This window comes from Cricetulus griseus (assembly GCF_003668045.3).
Source record: "Cricetulus griseus strain 17A/GY chromosome 1 unlocalized genomic scaffold, alternate assembly CriGri-PICRH-1.0 chr1_0, whole genome shotgun sequence".
Lineage (NCBI taxonomy): Eukaryota > Metazoa > Chordata > Mammalia > Rodentia > Cricetidae > Cricetulus > Cricetulus griseus.
Genome location: NW_023276806.1, coordinates 221885134 through 221897533, shown reverse-complemented (window position 1 = coordinate 221897533; position 12400 = coordinate 221885134). Strand labels below are relative to the sequence as shown.

At 44.5% G+C, this 12400-nt stretch overlaps 1 protein-coding gene across 1 annotated transcript in view; it reads right to left on the bottom strand.

Moving 5' to 3' along the window:
• The window catches only part of Cdk6 (cyclin dependent kinase 6), a 199244-nt gene that overhangs the window by 11363 nt on the left and 175481 nt on the right, over window positions 1–12400 (bottom strand). The window contains exons 6-7 of the mRNA XM_027389836.2: window positions 4182–4232; window positions 55–190 (exon numbers count right to left, since the gene is read on the bottom strand). Of these exons, the coding sequence (XP_027245637.1) occupies window positions 55–190; window positions 4182–4232 (187 nt within the window). The remainder of the gene's footprint in view (window positions 1–54; window positions 191–4181; window positions 4233–12400) is intronic.

Sequence of the window (12400 nt, the reverse complement as noted above, 5' to 3'; positions counted from 1 at the left end):
CTGTTTGTCATACAGTCTCAATGGGCACAGGCCAACTGTATCCCGGGAACTTACCAGAAGTAGATCTTTGCCTAGTTCGTCAATATCTGTCACGAACTTCTCGATGGGTTGGGCAGATTTGGCATGAAAAGCCTGCCTGGGAAGGGCCACATCCCTGGGCCAGTCTTCTTCTCCCGGAAGTCCAATCACACTACAGAAGAACCAGATGTGAGTGTGAACACTGACAGTCATGCAAAGGGCTTCCTCACCAAATCCCAGAGCAGGCCAACTTCACAGGGCAGGCACAGTGGACAGCAGCTCCACGAGAGCCTCACCTTGTGACGGAAAGGATTTCTCATCTACGCTCCCGCCAATCTCAGAAGACACTACAAAGTTCACTGACAAGAAGCATGCAACATCCCTGGCTGGCATCAGACCCTAACGGAAGGTGTGTGGATGGGACCTGTGTAGCCAGGCGTTTAAGTCCTGGTGTGGTTACAAGGCAGGCCCTGTCGTTCTGAGACAGCCACCTAGATCTCCAGTGTTCTCTTCTATGCCTGACGAAGCTTTATGTTTGGATGGAACAGCTCTGTGAAGACGTGCTGTCATGGTGCCCATCCAGTATGCTTACTAATGCATTACTTTGGCCAAGTTTTTAAATTAAGGAGTAATTTTCTAAACAATCACATAAATTAGACTCAAAACATAAGGTTAAAAAGTATATCGGTCCTATGTTATGTAAGCAACATTCAGTGGTTTTCCAAAGTGAGACCCACTCAATGACAAGGGTATCAATTAGGTTTCCGTTGACAACTGTTCTGGGATTAGAAATGCGGAGGGACTAGCAAGCCGTAAGAAAAGCCCAGGCAGATGTGGCTTCGAATTCAGCACCTGCTCTTAACTGGCATGTAAGGACAAATTACATGACAACCATGAGCTCTGGTGTCTTTATGCATACAACAGTGGTAATTTACCGTTATACGAGGGTTGGCAGTAATTTATTGAAACTGCATACAGAGCCTGGCACACAGTATATGCAGCCAATATCCAGTTGTTACTTATTATTGGTAGGCTGGTGGCCCCATATAATTTATTCACACATAGTATTACTTCTAGTTTATAGGTGGTAAGTGTATTTGGACAGTATACAGACTCTGAGTAACTCTGAACTAAAAAGCAAAAGCATAATTTAGTGGACAGGGAATATAGTTGCTGATACTGATCTGAACTACTTTGACTCTAGTTAGAAATGGTGCTGGCTTGCATCAAAGTCCCGTTCTTACTTCCTTCAGCACAGGACCAGAAGGTGTGGCTACAAACATCTTTCAAGGAGACAGGTGGTAAATGTCACAGGATCTAACGGGATTTTGTTCCCTTAGAGGTCACAGCCCTCCCTGGGAAGGGCAGATTTCCCATCACCAGTGCACATACCACCAGGTAGGGAGACAAGACACTAATCCTGTCCCCTCTAGGACTGGCAGACAGCCACATAAATGCAGACTCGTGGACACATTGGAATCAATGGGCAAAATCACAACTTGAGCACTGTCCAAGTGTGTTCAATAGCAGGGGCTACAGTGTGAGTAACAAAGGGGTAAAAGCATCACTGTGTGGCAGGGGAGGAAAAGAATACTCATTATACAGTCTGACACTTGTATCTCTTCCCAGCCCGTTCATGTCAGGACTTTTATACATCATCGTCAGTTACCTAGAGATGGATTATAGTGATGCTTAGAATTTAAATTACTTTAATGGCAGCATTTTTAAAATATAGTGTTTCACTGTGCAGCCCAGGCTGGTCTCAAACTCACAATCCTCCTGTCTCAGCCTCCGGAGTATTATTAGCAGCTTTGAATTATTAGCACCTATAGATTTGAAATCTTATGAATACAGCAGTCAGAAACCAAAAACTTTCAGAGAAACCCTATGTCTGTCTTTATGATATGTAAATACATTTAACTACACATAAGGCATGTATACATATGCATACATGATACATATATGAGAATGCCTGGTGAGGTCACACACTCAGGCCTCCTTACTCCATATCCGGTATTGTACTTCTATTTAGCTAGGCTACTGTGCTTAGAAGATGCTCTAAATGTGTGGCCTAACACCACTGTCTTACTTCTGAAACACTCCATGTTCTCTGAAAATAGAAATCTGTCTACAGCTTACCTTATTAAGAGTATGAGAACACAACTTTCCTTAAAAAAGAAAAAAAAAATCAGCTTTGGGTCCAATAAGGACTGTCATGGCCCATAATGATCGTGATGAAATTGTGACAAATTCACTACAAAAGGTTTGTGTCGCATTTCACTGTTTGGACAGCTGAAAGAGGCTGTGAAAGCTGACATTTACACTGGAAGACTGAAATGGTTGTGGTGGATGGGTTAGAAGAAATTCCTCACGTAGCTCAGCAGTGACACTAGGGTGCAGCATTGTCCCTTTTCCGTTGAAAGGACCGTTCAGAACAATGAAGCAAAACCAGAAACCAAGAAGTAAAATCTAAAGGCATAAAACATACAAGGCTTCGAGGCTGCTTTTCTGTTAGCCCCGTGGGAGAGCCAGGCCTTGGCCAAAAGTCGACTAGGCTTTCCCACAGGACAAGCCAAATGTCCCTTTTGGCCTAGTGCACTGGGTCTGTGGTCTAAGAGTACAGGCAGTGCTACAGGTCTGTAGGCTGCTCTGGGGGTGGCCAGGAATCCCAGGAGGAGTAAGAAAGGGAGGGAAGGTGACGACCTCCAGGGCCCAGCCGCGCGGCGGATACCCCAAGGCTGCGTTTCCTTTCAAAGGGGAATACTAGAATGTTTACTTTCCTGGGTCCCCCCTGAAGATTGCAGGCACACAGAACACATTCCACAATCCCAGGGAAAGACACAAATCTAGCAGGGAACGGGAGGAGCTTGCCATGCAAATGCAGGGTAATAAAAGGACTTGGTGGAGAATGCGTCCATTTTACAGGATTGTCAGGAGATGAGGTACTGGTGGATGCCCAGGACCTGGGAAGTCCCCAGACAAGACTAGACCAGACCAAAACAACAATAACAAAGTAAACTACCCAACACAAATCAAAGACAGCAAGTGTTCTTTCAGCTTCAAAGCAGGAACAGCTTCCAAGTCCCCAAAACTGAGTCATTAGCTTTGGGGTGAATTCCATGTTTGAAGCAATCACACTTAAATATAGGGGCATTGTTTTGTTGTTGTTGTTGTTGTTTTTGGTGTGTGTGTGTGTGTGTGTGTGGTCTTATAGATTTGAAACCCATAAAAACCACTTGAGATCCACAAAAATGTCACCAGCCAATGATAGTGGTGACTTTTAGCCAGGACCCCTTCACGCTTTCCATCCCACCTCACTTGGGGTGGGACTCGGCAAAAGCACACTTCCTAAAAGGATGCCACCCAGCATGCCTCTCGGGAAAAAGGCTCCAGTTACATTCTAGTGACATGAGAGCATGCTAGACATGAGCACAACCTCACAAGCACAAACATGTAGGCACGAATGAAGTTTGCAAATCATCCCAGAGCGATGGGGAGAACGACCGGAAGCAAACAAGCGAGTTGGAGAACAGACTGCACGGAGAACCTGAAGTCGTTCCATCTCTCAGGTGAAAAACTTAAAGGAAAAAGGGTTAAATCAGCAACCAGGAGCTGGGCATGGTGCAGTAAACCCACTGTAGGGTGCTTCATGCAACTTCTCACTTACACAGCTGTGCAGCCACGGGCCGAGATGACAACCTAGGAGTCTCATTCCCTATTTTGGTGCTCTGAGGGAAAATGCGACCGAGTAGCATTTTTGTCCTTGGCTTGGGAATGCAATGCAAAACCAACAAGAATGATCAAGGACTCTCAATGAGAACAGGATGCCTCGCTGGGCAGGCTGGGATCCTAAGCCACCAAGTGTCCCGTCTCTTATGAGAGGCAAATTTGATGTGACCACAAGCAGACAATCGTCTGCCCTACGGAGCCGGCACTGAGAGCTCAGCCAAGCAAGGAGAAGCAGCAGAGACCCACCCAGGCAATACACAGCATTCAGAGCACAGCAGGCTACAGGTCACGACCGGCCCTGTCCCCACTCACCACAGCAATTGTAAGACTGCAGCAGCAGCCTGAGGCAAGAAAGATAAGAGAGAGAGACAAGAACATCAGAGGAGAGTCACTGCGAATGTTTCGTGTAAGGTAAGACCATCAGTACTACTTACTCCAAGATTTTTCCTAGTTGATCCACGTCTGAACTTCCACGAAACAGAGGCCTAGAAGAACAAAGACACATCTTAAAAGCAGGCATTTCCTGAAGTCACAGCCCAATCACTGGCATTATCACTGTTGAGCAGAAAGCAGAATCCTTCACTGGTGGGAGGAAGAAGTGTGACTGTCTCTCTCTGGTCAAGGAAGGCTTTCCATGCATTTCTCTTGCAGCAGGGACACTCTTGGTGGCTGTTGACTTTCATAACCATGTGTTCTGCTTGCTGCCATCGCAACCACAAAGCTACCACGGTCTACAGGCCCAGGTTTTAAAGGTCAGTTTAACTGGCCAGAGGGTGGAGCCCATCTTGGTCGGAGCTTCCACTAAAGGGGTGAGGGGGTCCGGGGCTGTCCTTTGACACCACACCACTTGGGTACTTCTTTCTGGGCCTCTCTCCTATTTGTCCTGGATCCTGTAGCACGCCTCTGCTGGATCTCTTTTCTTAATTATGCCACTTTCCTTTCTCTGACTTTTATAGCTGCTAACTAACCATCACATGTTCAAAAATACTTAGCACTGGGCTTCAGAGGCAAATGTGTCCCCTTCTGAACTCAAAGCCTTCCTTATCTACAGCAACCATTTCACTGGCAATGAAATAAGCTCTCTTTGTGACATTTCTGGTGTTTTCCCAAGTAGACCAAATAGTCCTTTGAGGGTGGGGACGTCTCTAGGTTTCCCCATAAGCCTTGTCCTAATACTTTTCTCTAACTGACACACACTTATTGATATTTTTTGTTGTTGTTTATGCCCATAGCACACAAATAAATTTTCCTCAACGCCTTGTTCATTGAATGGCATAAACAGCTACTTTTTCCCTGTTAATTTTTTTTGTTTATTTTTGAGTCAGAGTCTTATTTCAAAACCCACTCTGGCCTGGAATTCATTACTCGAGGTAGCCTCAAGCTCATCATCCTGATTCAGCTTCTCTAGTGTTAAGTTACTACCACTGGCTCTATTAATATCAACCTATTAAAAATATTTGTAGGTTATTACCAAGAACTGTATCCCTTATATTAGACAACAAATTAACAAGTTATAGTTAGTGTGTGAGTGACAGTGCGTGCGTGTGTGCGTGCGTGCGTGCGTGCGTGCGTGCGTGCGTGTGTGTGTGTGTTGTCTGGCTACAAACTCAGGGCCACACATGGAGAAAATGAGCATTCTAGTACTGAGGCAGCTACATTCCCAGCCTTTGCACAAGTCTCAAAAATAGAAAAGCAAAAAGTGAAAAAGTACCATAAAACTAAAAACAAACAAAAAACCCTAAAGAAAAAACAACCCGGAAAATTCTGGACTCTTAGCAGCTATCTTCTATAGGGTGTGAATGTTGTATCTAGCACATATCCAAGTGTTCCCTAAACAGGGCATCATTAGTTTTCACAAAAACTCCAGGAGCAATGAAGTATTACCATCACCACTATAGATGAGGGAACATGACCAACAGTCGATACATGACACGACAATCAATGCCTAAAGAATTGCAGACTTGGAATTCAAACGAGGTCTGCTTTGCCCTGCCCCCCCCCCCCCCCGCCCTCACCCCAGCCTGCACTGTGCATCTCACCGTTATGTCGAAACACATTTATTTTCATTACTAATGTTCTCGGAGCTCAGTTCTCTGCAGCTGAAGTCACTGGGGAGAAGCAGTATGGGACTCTGGGAAGGGGTACTGCAGAGTCCTAGTATTTCACAAGCTAGTACTGTGGGGATCCTGTAACCAGATTGTTTTCTGAACGTCTATGAGCCTGTAAATGGTGTTCTACTTCAACAAGGAACAAAGTAACCCCCCAGCTTAATGGTGCTGTGTCCTGTGCACACTCACTCACGGGTGGGTGCTACCGTCTGAGTGTGGGTGTCGGGCATACGATGAAGAGGTGGGGCTTTGGGTGGGGGCTCTGTCTCTATGCATGGGGTTGGATATTTAAGGAGTGGAAAGATGTGCCCTGACCCTTCTGCTTTGTGAGGAGGCAGTGAGAAGCCGTCACCAGACACAGGACCCACCGGCATCTTCATTTTAGGCTTCTCAGCTTAAAGAACCACACACAATAAACTTCGGTTGTTTACAAAATACTACGCAGTCTAAGGGGTCATTTACAGTTATCTAAGAGACTGAGACTGATCCTTTTGGACCCTTAAGTCTCTGCTCCCAGGCCCAATCTTTTTGCTCATACCAAATTTTTATCTTCCAAAGTACCGAATATATATATTTTAGAAGCAATTATTTTCCCTTTCTTTTCACTCAGATGTTTGCTTAATATCAGAGTAAATGATGAAAACTATAAAAGCAAAGTCAAAATGACATTCTGAGATGTAGGAATATATAACTGAGCCTCCCTACTATTAAACATGTGGGGAAAGGCTTTAGGGCCAGGAGACCAGGTTAGCCAAGTTTACACACAGAGGAAGGAGTATCGGCTGACCAGGCGAGCTGACTATATATTTATGTAACCGTGCAAGCTGTGTGACCTCTCATAAACGTGGTGAGAAATTACTTTTGAGTATCACAGAATGGCTTAACATCAATACTCTGGCCACAGCTATTGAGAAACAAACAACTAGGCTATCTTGAATAGATGCTTCTCCTAGGCAAAGGCCTAAACCTGTCTCTTGTTCTGGGGTATGTGTCTTAGTATATCCATGCAGCTAGAATATCGATAAACCAGAGGAGGGTCACAGAAACAACGGAAATGGATTCCTCTCAATTTGAGAGGATGGGAAGGAAAGAGGCGAGGAGGACCCACTTTCTGCTTTGTAAAATGGCATGGCTGCCTTCTTGCTTCCTTGAGACCCAGTGGAAAGAGAAGGCACCTCTCTGACCTGTCTTAGTGTGAGGGCTCCAGCGGCCTACTCTGAAGTTAAGATGTTTTCAGCACTCAGGTCTTGGGGACAGGGGTTCAGCACTTGTCATGGAAATGCAGCCCCATATTCAGCTATGCCAGGGGCTCAAGGCCTTACCACCTGGGTTTTTGACTCTCTTCTATCCTGGCAAAGTTTTCCACGACATCTTTGAACAGATGCCCATTACACCGCTGGGTGTTCCAGCAGAGGAGGCCCAGGCCCATCTATTCTGTTATTGGTTTTATCTCTACTTATTGGCTGGACTTGGGCTACAGGATGGAACGTGCTCTGCCATCTTTGAATCAGCTCTTGGGCTTTAGGTACAGCCTTTGTTCTAGGAACACTCAGATGATGTCCTTTGTGGAGAGTGAGATCTCTCTGATGCCGCAATTCAGGGTATAGGTCAGAGTGTCACCGACCTGGGGAAACCTGGTGTGCGACTCTGAGCTGGGTCACTTTGCTTTGCAACAGTTATGGTTTGGCTTGAGTTACACAGAGCCACTGAGCTGTGGCTGTATGCAGGAAAATGTCAGCTGCCAATACACAGATACATAGACAAAAGACAATGAAAACGGGTCACATGGTAGAGGGAAGAGGCTAACTATAAATGTGTTGAAAAATTTAGAGCAATCTGATTTCTAGAAGAAAATTCTGAACAACTCATATGAGCTGGTTTAAGTCTACAGGGGGTGATTTGTAGAATCAGGAGAATGGCGGAGTGCAATGAATCAAGCACAAGAATAAATACTTTCATCACAGGCTGGAGAGATGGCTCAGTGGTTAAGAGCACCGGCTGCTCTTCCAGAGGACCTGGGTTCAATTCCCAGCACCCACATGACAGCTCACAATTCTCTGTAACTCCAGTTCCAGGGGATCCGACACCCTCACACAAACACACATGCAGGCCAGACACCAATGCACACAAAATAAAAATCTTACACACACACACACACACACACACACACACACACACACACACACACACACACACACACACACACAGCTTTCACCATGTAGGAGAGCTACAGAGAATTTGGGACTCGATCTGTGTTTGATATTCTTAAATCTACAATGATCTCATTTACGTTGAATCAACCAGATGAGCATCAAACAGGTCTTTTGATTAAAGTCAACTGACGGGTGCTTCTTCTTCACTTTCATCATTCTGCTTGCTCTCTCCCAAGAGTCAGGAGAATTCTTACTACTGTATATCTGCAATGCTCAAGAGAACAGTCATGACCTAAGACCCCTTAGTTGTTGCAGTGGACCTATTCTTTCAGATTGTGCTAACTTGCACCGTAGTAACAATACATCCCTCCAATCATGTCTCACCTGCATGCCAACATGAAGCTCCCAACACTGGTAATTTAACATGGCTGTGACAGCTTCTCCCTGACCCCAGTGTGGCCTTTCCCCGGTTCATTCAGTCATGACTTGATCTGCATGGACGACTCATTCACCGCTCAGCTCACACAGAATGGGACCAATCTTTATTCTTTTCAATTCCACACAGAAACAAGCTGCTGGAAACACCCTTGCCATCTCTCAAAGAAAGGAACACATCTGTTTCCTGAACAATAGCATAACTAAAGGTAAAGTAACAGAAAGGTAATTTGAAAAAAATCCCTTTTTCAGTATACTGTCAAATAAAGGAAACAAAGATAAATGACAGTTTCTGCTAGTCAAAAATTGTGTTACTATTCATCAGCCCTGTGGACCCCTCACCTTTGTGCATATGTGTGTATAATCTACCTTATAGACATTTCTTGAGATGACTTCAGCATTTTTTTTTTTTTAGTTTTGAGCATGCATTTACATATATATTTATGTGTACATATATATACACATATATATTACTCTCTTCTTGATGAGGTACTGATGTGAAAATTTCAAGAGCAAGACTTAGTCACCAATGGGTGCTCAGTAAATACAGAAGGGAGGAATGTGTATTTAAAACAATAAACACCACATACTGGTAAAGTGGAAAGTGTAACTCCAGAAAACAGCCCACAGTCATTGCCTAAGCTGTGAGTGGCCAAGGAGATGGCTTGCTGGGTAGGGCTAGTTATATAAGCAGGATGAGGACCAGAGTTCAAATCCCCAAAATCCATGAGAACCCTGGTCTGGTGGTGTGCGAATGTAATTCCATGGGATCCTGTGCTCCAATGCTGAGATGTGAAGCAGAGAAGGAGACTCCCCTAAAATCTGTGGGTCACAAGTCTATGTAGGCATCAGTGAACAACACAGACCCGGTCTTCAAAAAGGTGGGAAGGCAAGAACCAATACTCAAGTTACTCTCTGACCTCCCCGCAGGTACTCACCCACCCCTGACACGGAGATCATTTTTGTCTTTCTCTTACAGGTGGTGCTCTTTTCCTATTTTGGATTCCCACATGAACTAGGGCTCTGTTAGGTCACACTTTGAAACCAACTTATTTGCCAATATTTGTATGTGTGTGGATGCTTGGAAATGGAACATTATAACATCTATTTTGTAGGATCTCACAAAAGCCAAGTATATACTCTACCACCAAGGCACACCACACCATTTGTAAGGACTTTTATGAATAATAGTTTTAACTTATTTTCAAGTTTTTCTGTTAAGATATTCCTTTTTATACTTCCTAATAGTTAATGTGCAGATAAAACTCTGGATTCAAAACTACTTTCTCTCTCTCTCTCTCTCTCTCTCTCTCTCTCTCTCTCGTGAATGTGTGGAGGTCCGAGGGCAGCTTTTAGGCAGCTCTCTCCTTCCAACATGTGGTTGCTGGAGACCAAATTCAGGTCATAGGTTTGGCAACAAGCATCTTTACCCACTAAGCCATCTTTGATAGCCCTGAAATCCTTTACAAAACAACCACATTCCATTTATATAGCTGAGCATTTTTCCTACTATGAAGAGAGTATTGCAAAATCCAGCGAGCAAACCTGCATTCCTTTCAAACTATAGCGAAGCCAGTTGTCCAGTCAATACCATCTACGGCACAGTCACATCAAAACAAGCATACTCTTCAGTGTCTGGAGGCAAGGATTCTCCTCAAGCCTCTGTTGACGTTTTTTTTTTTCTTTTTTTTTTTCTACATCTTCCTTTCTGTTAATATGCCCATGTAGCTTTTGGTGGTGCTGGAACTAAACCCAGGGGCCTCCCAAGGGCAAGCAATCTACCGCTACTGTTCTGCCCTGCAAGCCGAAAGCTTGAAGGATGTTTGCTGACTGGAGAAAAGATCAGGACGGACTGTACTGGAAACACCCAACTCAACCATTTCTCCCTAAATGACTTTAGGAAAGTCCCTTGGCCTGTTTTATTCTTAGTTGACTCATTTGTAAATGGAGATAACACCTACTTCACAGCATCCATGAAGTAATACTTTTCATACACTAGAATGCCCAGCTTCAAAACAGATCTAGAATTGGTACACGCACGCCCGCCGCCCTCCCTCCCGCCCTCCCTCCCGCCCTCCCTCCCTCCCGCTCCTGGTCAACCTTATACTGGATGATAAAGCGCTTCCAATGGTAAATAAGTAGGGAAAGAGGCTGGGTGTGGTCCCACACACCTGTAATCCCAGCACTGGAGTTTGAGGCCAGCCTGGTCTCCATAGCAAGTTCCAGGCCAGGCAAGTGAGCTCTCTTTTATTGAAGTCTAGCAGTACTTTCTCTGGGTTACTATATATTTATTTTGCACCTTAAAGATCTTGTAACCAATCAAAGAATGACTTATCAGGGGCAAATACTAATTTTCCTAAAGAGAGCTCATTAAGTCCGAACTGGCAAAACCATTCCCTCTTCTGTATGCAGTTTTATAAAAGTCCTTAAGCACCACACAGTAAGTCTGTTATCAGTGAACTTTCTTGTGTCTAATTACAAAGGGGCCAAGTCTCAGATTAATGTCTTCTTAAACAGCTAAGAAGAACATACAGATACCAACCATGGGTGAGCTCAGTGGGTGTTCCCTAGCACATGAGTGTACACGGACGTGTCTGTTACGGGAAGGAACTGATTCATACATAATGGAAAATGGCAGATTTAATGTATAAAGTCTTCCCCTGTACTAAAAAGCATGGCAGCCAGGGGTCACCCTGTGGCACACCTCTATAACCTGCATATGAACTGAGGCAATGTGGAGAGATGGAGAAACACCTGATGGAAGATAACCTGAAGAAAGACTGAGCCTGACTTGGGAGAAGCAGGGTTTTACGTTTGCAGTGTTTTTATAGCTACGCAGAACGACACAGGAGTGTGTGCGTATGCATGCACGTGTTGGCATGAGTGTGTGATGCCCATGAAGGTCAGAAGACGGCTTAGTATTCTCTGGGGCTGGACTTACAGTTGGTAGCAAGCCCTGCCCCCACCAACTCAGAGAGTTTGTCAGAGCAGTAGGTGGTCTTAACTGCAGAGCCATCTCCCTAGCCACTAACAAAATCAATCTTAGCTATATCTTTTATAATTAAAATGTATAATGTATAGTTTATTAAAAACTGGAGAGTGAGTACTGAGAAAACCAAATAGTTAGGCATACTTCAGTATATACCCTATGGAACTGAAACACATGTCTGTACAAAGATTTGTGCATGAATGGCCACAGCACATCATTCCTAATAAGCAAAAGAAGCAACAACCTCAATGCCTGTCATCTGATGAATATAAAAAGATGGAATATCATTTAGCCATAAGAGAGGATGAAGTAGCTGGGCACTCAGGAGGCAGAGACAGGCGAATCTCTGGGAGTTCAAGGGCAGCCTGGTCTACAGATTGAGGGCCAGGCCAGGCTCCAAAGCTACAAAGGGAAGCCATGTCTTGAAGAACCAAAGAGAGGAGGAAGTACTATAACAACAGGTAGGTAACCTTTGAAGCTATTACGTTGAGTATAAGCATCTAGTCACAAAAGAACACATATGGAATGGGTCTGTTTATATAGAGACATGGATACAGATCTATAGAGTTGTGACTGTCTAGAACTGGGGTTCACTGGGTAGCTGACTATATGACAGGTATAATATCTATGTCCCCAAATAGTTCATGGGCTGAAATCCTACCCTCAAAGTGATGGTTAGGAATGACATTCTTTGTTTGTGAACAGGATCATGAGTAGGGCTATCTAGTGTCCTTAGAAAAGTCCTTCAGGGACTCTCACCATGCTGCCATGTGAAGATACGCTCTGAGAAGGTGAAGGAAGTGGCCCTCAGACCCAGAGTCTTCTGGCTCTTTACTATGGATGTCCTAGACCCTCCAACTATGAGAAACACATTCTGTTGTTTGTAAACCATCAAGTTCTTGTCTGGGACAGACTGCGACTGAGCACCGAGTTTCCCCTGGGGTGATGAGAATGTTCTGAAATGCTAT